Source organism: Canis aureus, chromosome 21 (genome assembly GCF_053574225.1).
Source record: "Canis aureus isolate CA01 chromosome 21, VMU_Caureus_v.1.0, whole genome shotgun sequence".
NCBI classification, from domain to species: domain Eukaryota; kingdom Metazoa; phylum Chordata; class Mammalia; order Carnivora; family Canidae; genus Canis; species Canis aureus.
Window position 1 is genome coordinate 44,638,551 of NC_135631.1, and position 16,247 is coordinate 44,654,797.

Consider the following 16,247-nt stretch of genomic DNA (forward strand, 5'->3'; position numbering starts at 1 on the left):
AAATAAAAGAAAATGACTTTAATTCAGTTTAGACCTCCTCAGAGTGCTTTTTCTTCTTTCCCACTTACAGCAACAGGGATTTTCCTGTTTGGGGCTGTGGAATCAGTAATACTAGTTTTCTTTTCTTTCTTTCTTTTTTTTGGCCTTTTCAACCAGAGTTGACTACCTTTATAAGAAGGTAGTGACCATAGTGATATCTTATTTGTGTAATTTTGCTTATGCAGAAATCAGTTATATAATTATAGCAGTTAAACCACCTCATTTTACACATGAGAGAAGAGAGGTTCAGGGACTCTGGACTCCAAATCCCATATGCAGTAGTATTTAAGGACAAGTAGAAGGCAAAGGGCCTTGAGTCTCATCCAGGGCTGATGCATCAACCTCACTGAGGATCATGTCCCCCCACAGGAGCTGAGCCCCAGAGATGCCAGTGCAGGAAGGTGCTGAGAAGTAGGCCCTCAGCTTCCTGAGCTTCTGTTCCCTGACTCTCCACTGCGAAGTAATAGCAGGCAGTGGGACAGCAACATAGAAACAGGAGGTGACTTCCAATCTCAGCTTTCAAACATTTTGTGGCAAATCTCCAGAAAGTCCTTCATCCTTGACATCTTGCATCATATTTTATTTGCACATCTTTCAGGGCAGATAATCAGATTTTTAAATTGTCAGTGTATAAGAGTGCTGTTCAGTAGAAATAAATGTGGGTCAGCAATTGGAGCCAAAAATAAACATTGTAGCTTTGAAAAAAAAAAAAAGCAGAACCGTTCTCCAATTAAAGCTGTTAACGTGTACTATGCTGTTTCCTTGTTGGATTTTGTTCTCTGCTGCTACTGTAAAAACAAAATGAGTGTTCCTGCTCAGGTTCCAATGATGTCCCCAAATGGTTCTGTGCCTCCTATTTATGTGCCTCCTGGATACGCCCCACAGATTTTATTTATTTGACAGAGAGCATGTGAGCACAAGCAGCGAGAATGGCAGAGAAAGGGAGAAGCAAACTCCCCATTGAGCAGGGAGCCCAATGCAGGCCTCAATCCCCAGGACCCTGGGACCACGACCTGAGCTGAAGGCAGATGTTTAATGGACTGAGCCACCCGGGCTCCCCTATAGTCATCATTATTGATATAATTTTACGTACTCACTAAGTAAAGAAGACTGGATTCTAGCATTTTAATATCACTGTCAAGATAACCCCCCATTTCCTAGCATATACAATTTCTAATGTTAGAAAATATTTAAGAACCAGGTTCTCTTAAGATAAGCACTGAATAATTGTCTAAAACTTGACAAATAAGGAAACATAATTGTCTTAGCAAATCTAAAGCTGGGAATTGAGCCAAATGTTAAGACAAATAGATGGCTATAATAAAAGTATAGGTTGTATTTGGCTCAGCATGAACCAAATAGCACAAATACTAAATGCATGAATATCTATCATCTGTGGTCTTCTTTTATTTTTATTTTTTTAATTTTTTATTTGTTTATGATAGTCACAGAGAGAGAGAGAGAGAGGCAGAGACACAGGCAGAGGGAGAAGCAGGCTCCATGCACCGGGAGCCCGACGTGGGATTCGATCCCGGGTCTCCAGGATCGCGCCCTGGGCCAAAGGCAGGCGCCAAACCGCTGCGCCACCCAGGGATCCCTGTGGTCTTCTTTTAGACTTTTATGTACATCTCCCATTGTAGCAGTGATCACCAATGAGGTGTCAAATTATATATTTGCCATATTATTGTGTAATAAAGTGCATCCTAATAGGATTCAGCAAATTTATGCATTTTAAAAAGTTAGGTCAGGCAAGCAAGGATGGCAGAAATAAAAATACAGTGTTGGGATTGTTTAGCTCTATCACTGAGAAAATAATATGTACCTATGAGCATATTAGGGCAGAAAAGTTAAGGTTCCCAAAGATAGACAGGTCTTAATTTAAGATTCAGATCATGATTTAATAAAAGTACCTTTAGGACAAACATAAGAAATCATGATTACCCTAGGATATAACAACCTTCAAATTTGTAATGTTTATACCAGTGGCATGCCCCTATTAAGTTTAGAAACACTGCAGATATTAACTCATCATTAACTCATACGTATATTTTAACTTCATTTTTAAGAGCAACATTAGACAAGGACAAGGTATCAGTAACTTTAGGAGTGGTTGGTTCTGTTTTTCTTGTTTTAGATTTGTAAAAGCCAAACCTTCTGTTAGTATTAAAGTTGCTAGTACTGTATTGTAAACAACAACAACAACAACAACAAAACATTGTATAGCTACAGCTGCTACCTTAAAAAAATAAAAAAAGAAGTAAAATTCACTTTAGGATCATTTTTAGTTAGTAATCCAAGATATCTGAAGTTATTTCAAGCATGCAATCAATATAGAGATTATTAATGAGATATTTAACTTTCAAATTGTAATGTTCAAAATAATGGTTTGTATGTTACATAAGCAGCCATTTCAGCTTGGACTAGCATAAAGCTACATTTCAAGTGCAGAGTATCCACCTGTGGCTAGTGGCTAGTGGCTACTACACTGAGCAGCACAGTTTCTGTTCCAAATACTTCAGAAGTATTTGCTCCTGACAATCTGTAGAAAAGTCCCTCCAGGCTGGACAGCTCCCTGAGTCTGAGCGACACTGAGCACCAGGGGCTCCTTAGCCTCCAGGGCTCTACCTGCTGAGGGGGTGCCCGCCAGAGTCTGGTTGCTGAGGGCTGACCCCAGAACAACTCCAGAAACCCAAACGCTGTGGAAGGTGCCAGGCCTGAAGGGCCCGGAGTCAGTGACCTTTTTGCATGGGGGACCAGGGCAGAGTGAGTGGCTGTGTGCTCTCCAGGCAGCACAGTAGTACATGCCCTCATCGCTCTTCTCCAGCTTCAGCACCAACAGGGTACAGCTGTAGCCATCCTTGGTCTCTATGGCGGTGACTTTGTCTGCTTCCAGGACCGAATCCCACTGCACATCTGATTGGAACATGGCCAGGTGGAGGAGCCTCTGGAGCCCTTTTCCTTCCTGGTAGCGGTACCAGTGGATATAGCTGGCCTTGACATTGGCTGTGCACAGCAGGGAGGCTGAGCTTTTCTCACGTGCCACGACTACAGCAGGCTGCTCCAGCCTGGTCTCCGCATGGCCACCTGTAAGGGGGACAGCTGTGAGGTGGTGGCAGGAGCCTGAAGGTGCCCACGCACCCTGCAGCAGGGAGGGAGTCAAGACTTACGGGGAAACAAGAGAGTGCACAGGATGGTAAGGGGGCACAGAATGATTTTTCCTCCCACCTGGTGGAAAGAAGCCAAGGGGGACCTCATAGCTGCACCTGCTGGGAGGATACTGCCTGGGTGGGTGGCAGAGGGCAGGTTAGAGTCTGAGCCTCCGCTTCACTGAGGCACCTGAAGGTACTGGTGAGAGAGAGGCTTGAGGGAGGGATGGGGAGGGGCTAGAGGGTAGGGTAGGCACAGGTCTGATCACAAGGGGTGGGATGGTCAGGGCCCTGAAAAACACTGAAGAATGTTGATGCAAAGAGATCACCAGTGATAACAGGATTCTTTGATTGGACATAGACTACACCTGAGCACCATACTAATTATTTTCTGCTCATTGTTTGATTAAATCCTGAAAATTACCTTGTGGGATAAATATTGCTATCCACCATTCAGAAATTGGAATAGCTCACATTTTATAACTCTTCCAAGGTTATGAATGCTTACAGAGAATTAGGTGGTGATGTTCGCCAGATCTGACTGGACACAAATCTCAAGCATCAAATGGCCATTTGGTACTAACAGAGCGATGGGTATGCATCCTGCTCAGGAAGCAGGGACAAGCACAGAGCAGAGATCTCTGCTGAGAAGATAGTAGTCCACGCCCCCACCACCCCAAGCGAGCATTGGAGCATTTCTCCTAAAGGTTTCATCAGAAGATTTAAATGCCCTAACAAAAAACATGATAGCTGTGTAGTCTTGGGCAAGCTGTTTCTCCTCCTTTCCCTCTTATGTCAAAAGGGACCTCATTAGGTAGCAGGCAGAGTAAGCAGGGAACGTGAGCAAAGCACATAGGGTGTTCCAGATGCATAGAAAATGCTCAAGAAATGTTGGGGAATGGTGTTCACCTCAAAATCGGGCTGATTGCAATAAGGTAATTTATAGGGTCCTCATAGTGTAGAATTTCAGAAAATATTACAGTCTTGGAAAATGTGTGTGTGTGTGTGTGTGTGTGTGTGTGTGTGTGCAGCCAGAGGAAGAAGTGTGCATCGAGCCTGAGGGCAGTGCAGACCAGGGGGCGGCATCAGGTCTTGCAGTTCCAGTGTCAGATCCTCAGAAATGGTAAAGGCAGGGCCTCAGGAGGGGTCAGCTAAAAAAACTTTCTGACATGAAAATTCAATTCAGTCAAGGAAGTATTTACCTTCAACTGAAATGAACATTAATTTTTAGTTGTACCCAGTATACTAGGGCCTCCTGGGTGTAGTTATGGTAATTAGAAATGCTAGTTATAGCTTGTGAGCCTGGGGAGAGAAGGCAGTGAGGATGGTCAGAAAGTGAACTTGGCTGGGGAAGGAAGGTTGGGTCCTTCTCAACCACTATCAGACCCAGCTCCTGAGCTCCTCCTCTTGGTAAAAACTGAAAAGAAGACATACTGAGCCATAACCAACATTCAGGCTCAAGTGTCCCAAAATGCATGCTTTGGGGTTGTTACTGAGTTGGTGGGGTGTTGACTAGAATATTCTGCTAAAAGAATATTTTAGAGCCATCATTCAGGCCCTCAGCAGGTGTCTAGGGTAGCGGTGCCAAAGTGGTAAGTGGAAAAGAAAGTGCCAGTGGGGTTGACATCTGCACAGAAAATGACAGTTGGAAAGACTCTGAATATAGAAGGTGAGCTATGTGGGTGGTGAGAAATTGGGTAACAACTTTCTAGTTTTCTAGATTTCTACCAATAAGAAAAATCTTACATATGAAGGGATAATCCACAATGATCTATATTTTTATGAAAATAAATTTAATTTATGTTGCCAGCCTTTTTTGTTTTTAGGCAATTATTGTTTTTATGCAAACAGCTGTTGGCCATGACTAGCCTTCAGTGTATATTGAAGTCACCTAAACTCCCAAATACTCTCCTGGGTGTCTCAAATGACAAAAGTAAAACCATTTAATCTGTAGATTTGATGTCCTTTACTAAAATAAGAACAATCCATAGATTGGGGAGCTCAGGGCCTCACAAGCAGTGGAGCACTCTTCTTCAAGGATTCAGAGCAACAGGGAATATCATAGAGCCTTAGAAGCAGCCCAGGGGAACAGGCAGAATGGCCTGGGAGGTCAGGGATTTCCTCAAAAGGCTGGCAGGTCAGTCAGGAATGAGGAGAGAGAATCTGGATTAGGCTGATTGGCTGGGGTTGCATATCTGGTCTTATGTAGAACAGGGGAATCATTACAGATCCTTGGTGTCTGGGGCCTGGCTGGCTGGGATAGACAGTTTCTGGTCAAGGGCAGCATTTACAGGGACAGGAGAGTATCTAAGTTTTAGTTTGCTTACTCACCACCCCAGAGTGTAGAGGGTCCATCCTGGATCTGGAAATGCATTTCAACAGGTGACAATTGTTTTCCTTTCCTCTGCTTCTCTTCCTGCTGTGGTGCAGCTGTGCTTTTCTCCAAGAGACACTGAAAGGTTATATTTTTCTAAAAGAGACACACATTTAAAAAGTAATAAGGAGAAAACTCTTGAGCATCATAGAAAGAGTAGCCAAGGCTTCCCCCCAACTACCGTCATGTGGAGAGTGGAAGGTTCTGAGCAAGACCCTCTGGTCCCCAGGAGGAGAGAAATCAGGTGGCTCTTGAGGGAGCAGTACTTCCTGTCCTCCCGGGTCATCCTGCTGCTGCCATGAATGCAACTGTTCTGATGGCCCCAAACCTCAGCCCAAAGGGAGAAGCAGGTGGATCAGAGCAGAAGCTTGGACCTTTTCATTTAACCTCTGAGAGGCTGGCCTGCTTTCCCTGACCTGGAACAGCTCCCTTCTGACCATGGGAGAGTATGAGATCTTAACCAGTTTTACTTCTTCACTAGATTACAGGGAATAAATTGGATGTCCACGTGATGTCAACTCTTAGTGAACTGGCCAGGCCCAGAAACCCAAAAATAGGAAAGACACTGATATATTTTGATGAAAGGACTGCATAAAATATTTTTTCTTTTATCTTCAGTTTATACCTTTATAACACTTTATGTTGATAAAAACTGTTAAAAATAATTTCTTTTTGTTAGACAAGTAACCCCATGTTTAAAACCAAGGCCTAAGTGTCATGTTGAAGAGTCACACTTTGCATTGGAATCACAGAAGCTTAGACACTTAAAGATGAAAAGTGTAGTGGCTCAGGGCAGCTACCCCAGTGGGCTACTTCAGCATAAAGATTATTCTGACTTAAAATAATCAAAATCCAGCAGATGCAGGAAAAGCTTATGCCTCTCACTGAACTGCAGAAATTTACACTGGAAAGGAGAGCCTGTGGCAGCAAAAGGGCTATTAACAGAGACTCCACTTTGCCTAAGGAATCATCTGCATCATTGGGCAGCCTTGTTCTTCCAAATTGGGCTCTCCTCTCACCTTCCTGTGCCTGGACCTTTTGTATCCTAGACCCCTGCCTCTCTCCTTAGCTTATAAAAGCTGCCTATTCCAAATTCTTGGGAATTTCCATGTCTGTATGGACTCCCCATATGTCTGCCTATTAAACTTGATTTTCTCCTGTTAATCTGTCTCATATCACTTTGACTCTAAGTCCAGCTAGAAGGACCACAGGGTACAGGAAGATCTTGCCCCAAGAAAAGGAAAGCCTTCCTATCAGAAGCCTCATTGTTCCTCATCTTTAAAGATGAGAAAACAGCTCCTACAATGCAAGTGACTCATTCAGTATGACAGGACCATGAGCAGCTGAGGCAGGATTAGAGCTCCATCCCCTCTCTACTGTGTGCACCTCTCACTGAGTGGACCTGGCATTTCAAGCTCAGTCACTACATGCAGAAAACCTACCACATGTCAGGCATGAGATCAGGCCCCTTTCAAATATTAATCTCAGTTTATAACCCTTGAAAATAATAAAATCTATGAGGTACACATGAGTATTCTCAGTCAACAGATAATGACAGGCTTTGGACATTCCTCACCAAGGACGCCTTTAAAAAGGTGAGTTAATGTGATAATCATTGAGCCTGCTTTATTAGAAGGAATTAGAATCAGTGATGTTAGTCCAATTTGGCTCTTCTCAAGGTAAATGGGTGTGTGTGTGTGTGTGTGTGTGTGCACATGTGCACATAGCAAATCAGTGTGATACAGTAATTCTGTTCCTCTCAAAAGTCTGCCTCACACAGGGTTGCGAGAGTTAATGGGAAAAAAGCACAAATACATAATATTTGGGACATAAGTTATAAAACTATATGTTGTTTATCTGAAATTCTTGGAATACAAACCAACTCACAATTAACAGGCACCTCATGCCTGTTAGAATGGCTGTTATTACCAAGTACAAATACCAAGTGTCATCACAGAAGCTGGGAGTGAGGAAGGGCAGGGACGCTGGCTGACCGTCCTGTGCTCAGGGACCCCATAAGCAAGGGACAGGAGGCTGCCCCAGGAGCAGCTCTGAGAGCAGACTATCCCAGGCAAGCTCTCTGTCTCCACCATGAGCCAGGGATTGGGCCAAATTAATTGCTTTGTAAATAAATATTGCCAGTCAGTCTTATGTACGAAGTGATTTGTATAACAATCTTTTCCTCATAATAACATGTCAAGGTAGTTATAACAATCACATTTGACAGATCAGCCTATTGGAATCCTAAGATATTTTAGGGTCATGTAAGTAATGGAGCCTTGATTCAAACCCAAGTCTAACAAATACCAAAACCCACGACACCATCCATTCTCTGTATATACATCTTTCTATATATAGAAAGAGGGAGAGAGGGAGAGAGACAGAGAGAGAGACACACACACACAGATATATTCTTCTACTACTTGTGAATTAATAGATGCTTACCTTTTTGAGACTAATTTTTTTAAAGGTCATAAAAGAAATCATTTATCCCTTGAATAATAACAAATACCTCTTACTAAGTGTCACACACTGTACATGTTGATTCCCTCCCTGCAAGCCTCAAGCAGGTGTCATTCATCTCATTCTGCAGATGAGACAGAGTCTTAGGGAGGTGGAGTCACCCACCTGAGATTGCCCAGCTAGGAAAGACACATGGAGAACCTCCAGTCGGCCAGGCTCTGAGGCCTGTGCCCTACGTAACCTGCGTGGATGTTTGTGATTCAGGGATTAATTTTGTCCTCACTGAGCTGTTGCTTTGAATGCACATTGTGACCTTGTTCCACTTCCCAATTGTTTTCAATAATAAGCTTCAGGCTTGAAAACTACAGTAGTTGGCTTGTTCCTTCTGCTGACTTCTGCCCCCGCCCCTGCTGGCCGCTGAGGGTCCTATAGGGACAGTCCTCTGGGGTGGAGCCCAGGGAAGTGATGCCTTGTTACTGCAAAGGATCCACTGGAGGAGGGAAGTCCCCAGACCTACCAGGCCAGAAGCCTGCTTTTCCAGGTGTGGGCTCAGTATGCTTGGCAGTTTTAGGTAAGGGGCTCCTCCTTGCAAGGCCCCATTTCCCAGCCTCAAATGAGAGGTGTTTGGTGATATGTTTGGTGTCCTCTGTACCTGTGAAAACCATAGATATTTGCTGGTGAATAGTGTACATTTAGGGGTATATACATGGCATAGCATTCCTGTCAGCCCATGTGTCTGTCCCCACAGTTCATTGCTCCCCTGTGCTGCTCCTTGTACCACTGCTTGCAGCCACGGCACTAATTCATCCCCCAACAGTGACGGGCACTTGTACTGCTGCCGAACAGCAAGGCTGTCCCCACCCCTCGAGGCTCTGCTGCTGGGTGTCAGCATTTCCCCGGGAATCTGATCTCCCAGTTCCTGGTACCAGGAAGTATACATGTATATTTTCTATAAACACTGCCCATGCTCCTATCTGACATCCATGATTTTAGAAACCTGATGGTGACCACACAGGGTCACGTTGTTAAGGAGGTGATGGGCATCTCTCTGATGAGGAGAAAGCTGAGGGTCTCTCTTCATTCTTGGCGTCCATGAAGTGTTTCCCTCAGAGACTAGCTTATCTGTGCCCTTTAGATGCAGCAAAGAGGAGGCTGGGTTGCAGAGGCTCAGCATCCAGCAACCAGGCCATCTCTGCTGTCTCTGCCTCTCTCCGCTGCCCACGTCCTGGCTGTGAGCCCTGGAGTCAGTGTTCACACCACTGTTTCTCAGCTCCTCATCTGCAGAAAGGAAAATCCGCAAAAGTGAGACTGGTACTACATGACACTTAGTGTCAGCTGATAAGCTTAATGATCATCAGAATGTAAAAAATACCTCCTCTCCAGGTAGCTCACTAAGGCTGCTGAGTATGCATGTGTGCTGTGATTTGCTAAAATACTGTTCCTGCAACTGTGTTTATACTCACAGAGCTTGACACCCCATGTCCCCTGACCCTCGTTTTGTCAGTCAGGCTCCTGCTGGCATCACCCTGGTCAGGGGTCATGGTGCTAGGAATCCTAGTTGGGGGTTGGTGGGACTAGGCCCAGGTCCTGTGGGATGATCTCTGGACTCCCCAACCACTAGAGGGAGCCCCGGCTCTGCATTTCAAGGGTCCCTTCTGTGGGGACAGTGCCTTTGCAGGTTGGACCTTGTGGGGGACAAAACTCGGTTCCCCCCCACACACACACAGTGGCCTGCTAGACCCTGGGAGGAGGAGAGCACCAGCAGCCGGGGGGGTCGGGGGCCATGGAGAAGCCCATGTTGGCCCAGTGTCGGTTCAAGGGCTGGAGACAGAGTGATGTGGGCAGAGCTTTTCCAGGTATTGGGAGCTTCTGCCTCAGACAGGGATCTTTGGGAGCAGGTTCCTCCCAATGTAAAAGGTCTAATGCGAATGATATTGGATGATGTGTCTGTCAGCTGACGACAGCAGTGACCAGTGCCCTTTACTCCCAGAGAGATCCTGTCACAGGTACAACCTCCCACATTTTCTAGATGGAAGAGCCTGGAAGTCGTGATCTGACACATTTGGCCGGGTTAAGGGGACATGGGGGCTCAAAAGCTCAGCCCTCCCTCCCTCTCCTCCCTCCCTCTGCTCTCAGAACACTGAGCAGACTTGGAGCACAGCAGGCATGGAAGACAGGAAAGTAACTGAGACCTGGTCTTGCTGTGGGACCTGTAGTGAGACCAGAGTGTAAAATATATGTCTCTGAGGGCCACAGAGACATGCCCTCTGCATCTCAGAAGACAGGCAGACCAGGGGAAGGGGCTGGATGTTCTCTGATTACCTGTCATGCCCTCACCTCACCATCCTCCAGGACCCCCTGTGTGAGGATGGAGCTCTGTCTACCTGGTTGCTGGTGATGGAAACCAGAGCCTCCCTGGAGACCCGCCCTTTCTTGGGGGCTCCCATCCCATCACTCACTGGACCATGTCCACCCTCTGGATTCCTGCCTCCTGTGTCCCATCACTGCCCCACCCCCTGCTTCTCCAACATCCACTCAGCATCTCCTGCTTTGGTTTCTGCACCAGCCTCCTGCCTCCTGCTTCAGTCACCCTGTCTCAGCCCCACCAGAGCCCCATGTGAAATAGGACACTAGCCTTGTTCCATTGGTTCCTGAAGCCACTCTTGGACGTAAAAGTCTCATTAATCCTGTTTTAGAGGTGAACAATGGGAGGCACTGAGAGGGAAATCATTTGTGCAAGGTCACTGGAGGAGTAAAAAGGAGAAGTAGAATTTGAACCCGGCTCAGGGCTGTAATCCATGCATACAGCTAATCCATGTGCTGCCATTAGGTATTAATGGAAACGCAGTGTTGATCACATCTTCCCGAGTGCCAAAGCCTTCACTTTTGGAATGGATTAAGGAAGTCATGGGTCCTCAGCCCTCCAGAAAGCACCATTTTCACCATCCTAACCCAGTTGTCCAATAACCCTATGTCCTTGTGTTCAATAGCTTTGCTGAAGGTATTGTGTACCAAAACCCTCTGGCCATTGCTCAGCTTGCTTTTCTATCCTTTCCACTGTTTCTCTGCAGCCCTACTGTCCACTCACAGGAGAGAAGGCTTCTCCCACCCCACCCCCACCCCGGGGCTGCTGGGAGGGTGTTCTCTGCATTTCCTTAGGAACCTCTCCCACAGCCCTGTCATCTGTGCTGGCTCCCTGCCCTCAGCGCTGACCCGGCTGTTCCTACCATGCAGATGGGGACCTGAGTTAGAGACTGCATTATTGTATTCCCAGCATTGAGCTCAGTGAGTAATTGAACTCACACACACACACACACACACACACACACGCACGCGCGCGCTGACGGTACAGCAGATTCCAGGCAGAAAGACTCATGTGAGTGATCAGAGACACAGCAATGGGACCCAGCGAATCAGAGGAACTCCAAGTAACATGATATTCTGGACTCTTGATATTGCATCTAAATGTAGGTTAAACAGGAAAGCATAGGGTTAGATGAAATACAGATGTGAATTTGCAGAAAATTAATTTCTCAGCCAGCAAAACCTCTGAAGTATTAAACTCTGTATACCTCAATATGAGGCTTATTTCATGGAGATTTTTTGTATATCATAGGACTTGTTCTTTGGAAAAAAGGAAGTTCACAGTTTCGTGCATGTTTTTGCATAGCATTTATTTTCTAAGACTAATAAAAGTATCAGGAGTAATGTGTTCACTTAACTAGAATTTCAGAGCAGCAGGATAATAATGGGAGGAAAACCTCTGGAGACATCATTGTGAATCAGATTTACAGTTCCAAATCCACTGGCTCTAACTTTTATCCCCACCTAGTGTGCTGGGAGCATTTCCATTTCATTGGATTATGGAGCTGAAGTAGGACAAACCTGGTCAGGGTGATCTGCTGGGAAGCTGCTTTGTTCAAGACAAAATGCAGGTAGTGGTGGGCAGAGAAGGAGTGTTCAAGAACTCCTTGCCCTAATGTTGTATCAGAAAGATTCTCTACTACGTTTTCTTCTAGGAGATTTTATAGTGTTAGGTCTTCCATTAATTTATGGTCCACAATGAATTAATTTTCACGTATGTAGGAGGTAAGGAGACAAGTTTATTCTTCTGCCTTCAAAACCCATCTGTAGCTGAGCCAGTTGCTGAAAAGACTATCTCATCTTGCACTGAATTAACTCAACACATTCATGAAAACCTGGTTGACCTTAAACATAAGAGATTATTTCTGGATTCTGAGTACTCTTTCATTATCCTGTGTGCTCTCTTTGCACCAGTAGCACATTGGCTTAATTACATAACTTAATTTTTCTATGAGCTTTGAAATCAGGTACTATAAAGCCTTGCTTAAAAGGCCTGTCCTGCTGTCCCCAGGACCTCATTTGCCAGTGAGAAAGCTTTCCACACCATCTGTGTGGGGGGCATCATCAGTTTCATCATCCAAGTCAAATTTTGGATGTGCCTCTCCCCCCTCTGCCTCTGCAGGGTGACCATGTCCATCCCCCAACTTTGTTCTCCTTCAAAATTATTATGTCTATTCTAGGTCTTTTGGATTTTCATGTTATTTTTAGAGCAAGTTTGTTAATTTGTGCCCACAAAACCTACTACTTTGAATCTTTAATCAGTTTGGTCAGAATTGTCATCTTGGCAATATTAAAGCTTTTAATCCAAGAACATGGATCCTCTCTGCATTTATTTAGATGTTCTTTAATATTCTGTATTGTTTTGTAATTTTCAAAATGCAAGATTTGCTCTTCTTGTGTTAAATTAATTCCTAAATGTTTTCTTCTTTTTGGTTCTATTGTAAATGGAATTGTTTCCTAAATTTCATTTTCAAGTAGTCATGCTAGTATATAGAAATCCAACTGATATTTTGTACATCAAATGTGTACTTTGTGATGATGCTGACTTTGTTTATGAGTCCTTCTTTTGGTTTTGTGTGCACGTAGATTCTCTGGTATTATCTACGTACAGGATCATGTCATGTGGGTGAAGATATTTTTATTTTTCCTTTCAATCTGATAGAGATCTTTACAATTTTTTCTAGTTGCACTGTCTAGAACTTTTAAAACCATGTTTAATAGAAGTGTTAAGAGCAGACATCCTTGTCTTGTCCATGTTCTTTGGGCAAAAGCATTCAGTCTTTCAATATTAAGTATGATGTCAGCTATGGTTTTTCACAGATGCCCTTTATTAGGTTGAGGATGTCTGTATTGAGATTGTTTCTTCTGCCAACTGAAATATTCTCTTGAAGCCCTCTAGTGAACAGTTCAATTCAGGATAAAACTTTTCTACTCTAAATTTAAAAAAAAAATATGTGTTCTGTTTTGTAATTTTGGTATCCTTCATTAGAATATCTATTCTATTTGTTGACATTTTCCCCATATTTTCCATTAATATTTTAAACATGTTTTTTATATTTATTGGACACAATAGTTATTCAAAGTTTTTGTTTGCTAAAGAGAGTATCTACATGTCTCAAGAACAGTTTATATTGAGTTGTAAGGGATTTTTCCCCTAAAAATAGTCTCACTTTTGTGATTCTTTGCCTGTCTTTTTTTTTTTTTAATAAAATACATTTTGTTGAAAATATCTTGTAGCAACTCTAGATTGTGACTTTTCCTCAAAACATTGTTTTCACTTGTGTTTGTATGCTGAGAAAATTGCGTGGACTTAATCTGTGATATTATATCCCCTGTAGTATGTGGCTGCTCACCTCTCTGATATTTTCTTTCTCAGTTATTTTATTTTTCAGCCTAGCTTCCTGGGTTCACCCTGTGTCTACATAGCTTCATGGTCACCAAGATTACTTAGGAATGTGTTCCAGCAACTTGATTAAGACTTCACTTCTGCCAAATGGTTTTGCTGTAGGTATTGGGTAGCACATGCATGTTTTAGGGAATTAGCACATAGACTGCATGGGCTAAAGTATAAGTCTTCCCAGATTATACTTTTTCTGAGTCTTTTCATGGTTCCTCTGATTATACTAATCGCTTCAAGGTCAACCAGCAGTACTTGGCTGGCTTAGACACTTGAGTCTCTGCTAAGCATGCACACAGCTTCAGCTAAACACATGCTTGCTGCAGCCATGACCACAATCTCAGACCAGCAGTTCCTCTGGCCTTCCTGCTTACACACCATGCAGATTGTCAGTTCGCCATCTCATCACTCCCCACCCCAAATTAACTGAGCTCCCTTTCACTGTGTGACTTTGCTGCCAGTCCTCATGCCCTGTCCCATCTCAGAAAATCTTTCATGAGCTGGGTGTTGGGACGTGGGGGAAAGAATGGGAGTCACAGTAGGCAAGTGTGCTGCTGTTGTTCCCTGGATTTCGCAGCTTTTCAAGGATAAACATTTTTCAGATTGTTACATGCATGTGGACATTTCCCAACCACTGAAATGGTTAGTTTTATTGATGTAGTCCAGTTTTATAGTTGGCATCTATGAGAAGATTTGCTGACTGTAGCGACCAGACTTGCTACCATTCAATTATAAATTGTGCAAAGTATACATATTATTATGTTTGAATTAAAAATTTGGCCTTAAAAAATTTTGGCTTTAAGGATGTGCAGGTGGCCCAGTGATTGAGAGTCTGCCTTTGCTCAGATCGTGATCCTGGGGTCCAGGGGTCAAGTCCTGCATCAGGCTCCCTGTGGGAAGCCTGCTTCTCCCTCTTCCTATGTCTCTGCCTCTCTTTGTCTCTCATGAATAAATAACTAAAATCTTTTTAAAAAGTTTGGCTTTGGGATCCCTGGGTGGCACAGCGGTTTGGCGCCTGCCTTTGGCCCAGGGCGCGATCCTGGAGACCTGGGATCCAATCCCACGTCAGGCTCCTGGTGCATGGAGCCTGATTCTCCCTCTGCCTATGTCTCTGCCTCTCTCTCTGTGTGTGTGACTATTATAAATAAATTTAAAAAAAGATATTAAAAAAAAGTTTGGCTTTATTTAGGACTCCCAAATAATTCCAAGACATGTCAGCTCTAGTTTAATAGGCTGAAAAGTGAAGCCTTCCTACAGAGATACCTTTAACTATTTACGTTATCACAAACTTCACCTAACTGTGAGGTTAAGATGTGGGACAACTCTTTTCTTTTTCTTTTTTTTTTGGGGGGGGACAACTCTTTTCTTAGGGTTCTCTATTATTTATCCTCCCATGCAGAGCAGTTCTTGGCTATAATGCAGGCATTCTCAGGAAAAGAAAATGTGCTGTATGAGGTGTATTACCTGACAAGAGGAAAACATCTGTGGGGCAGGCTGCTTTGTGTATGAGGAGGCTCCATCCTTCACCTGCTCCCTTGTCTTCCTATGGCTACTTTTGTTATGTTCCTTCCCGAATGGTGAGAATAAATACATGCTTTTGTAAAACTGTGCATAGAACAAAAAGCACCTATCCTTCAAACTCTGTGAGCACATCACTGTTGATAGTTTAATTTGTCTCTTGCTCATTTTTTGTTTGTAAGTTCACATAATTGTGGCCATAAGGTCAATGTTATTTATATCCTGTTTTAAAAATTGTATTCTGAAACTAATAAAATCAGTTTGCTGTAGAAAGAAATGATTGGAGTTACCTGGTTATTTTCTTCTTGTCTTTCTGATTTGCAGATATATATTTATATAAATATATTTATAAATATATGCAAGTACCTATATTTATAAATATGGTCCTATGGGAGATACAGTTTTTCATTATATATTTGCTTTTGCTTGATATCATGAACATTTACTGTGCTGTTACACACATATATATATATTACATATATATAATTTTAAGTGGATGCAAAATATCTTGTGGAATTATTAAATTAATGTTTTTCTACCCTCAGACATTTAGAAGTTTTCCAATTTTAGAGAAAAAAAATGTACCTAATAGAAAACAAGTATTATTTGGTCAGTTATATTTCCTGAAGAAATAACTAAGAATGTTATCACAGGGTCAAATGTGCATTTGTTCTGGTTGGATCAGCTCCATCTATGCTGTTCTGAAAATGGACTAAATGATAGAAGTGCCACCAAGAGAGGTGTGGGAGGCTGAGGCTTAACCAGAAAGAGTTTCTTAAGGTGGAGAAAAGGGTGAGGAGGGTCTGCAGATTCTGGCCTTTGAGAATCAAACCTCAAGAACTCAATGGTGTGGCCACAGTTAGAATATCCTGTCTCAAGAGTGGAGTCACATATACACCAGGCCCATAGATGTTGCCTAAGCTGGATGTGAGTGTATAATTTACCC

At 43.4% G+C, this 16,247-nt stretch overlaps 1 protein-coding gene across 1 annotated transcript; it reads right to left on the reverse strand.

Moving 5' to 3' along the window:
- Positions 1-1,987: 1,987 nt before the first annotated feature.
- Positions 1,988-9,563, reverse strand: LOC144292075 (uncharacterized). Its single transcript, XM_077861790.1, has 4 exons — positions 9,486-9,563; positions 8,801-8,941; positions 5,517-5,655; positions 1,988-3,123 (listed from the first exon to the last, which is right to left on the reverse strand). Exons 1-4 carry the CDS (start codon positions 9,561-9,563, stop codon positions 2,555-2,557), a joined length of 927 nt encoding a protein of 308 aa, XP_077717916.1. The 3' UTR covers positions 1,988-2,554.
- Positions 9,564-16,247: the final 6,684 nt, after the last annotated feature.

Excerpts from the sequence above, each read along its gene's own strand:
- LOC144292075 (XM_077861790.1), bottom strand. The coding sequence starts at position 9,563 with ATGACCCCTGACCAGGGTGATGCCAGCAGGAGCCTGACTGACAAAACG. Across the intron at positions 8,942-9,485 it reads GACATGGGGTGTCAAGCTCT|GAACTGGGAGATCAGATTCC; the intron begins GTGAGTATAAAC and ends TCCTGGTACCAG. Across the intron at positions 3,124-5,516 it reads ACCCTCTACACTCTGGGGTG|GTGGCCATGCGGAGACCAGG; the intron begins GTGAGTAAGCAA and ends TCCCCCTTACAG.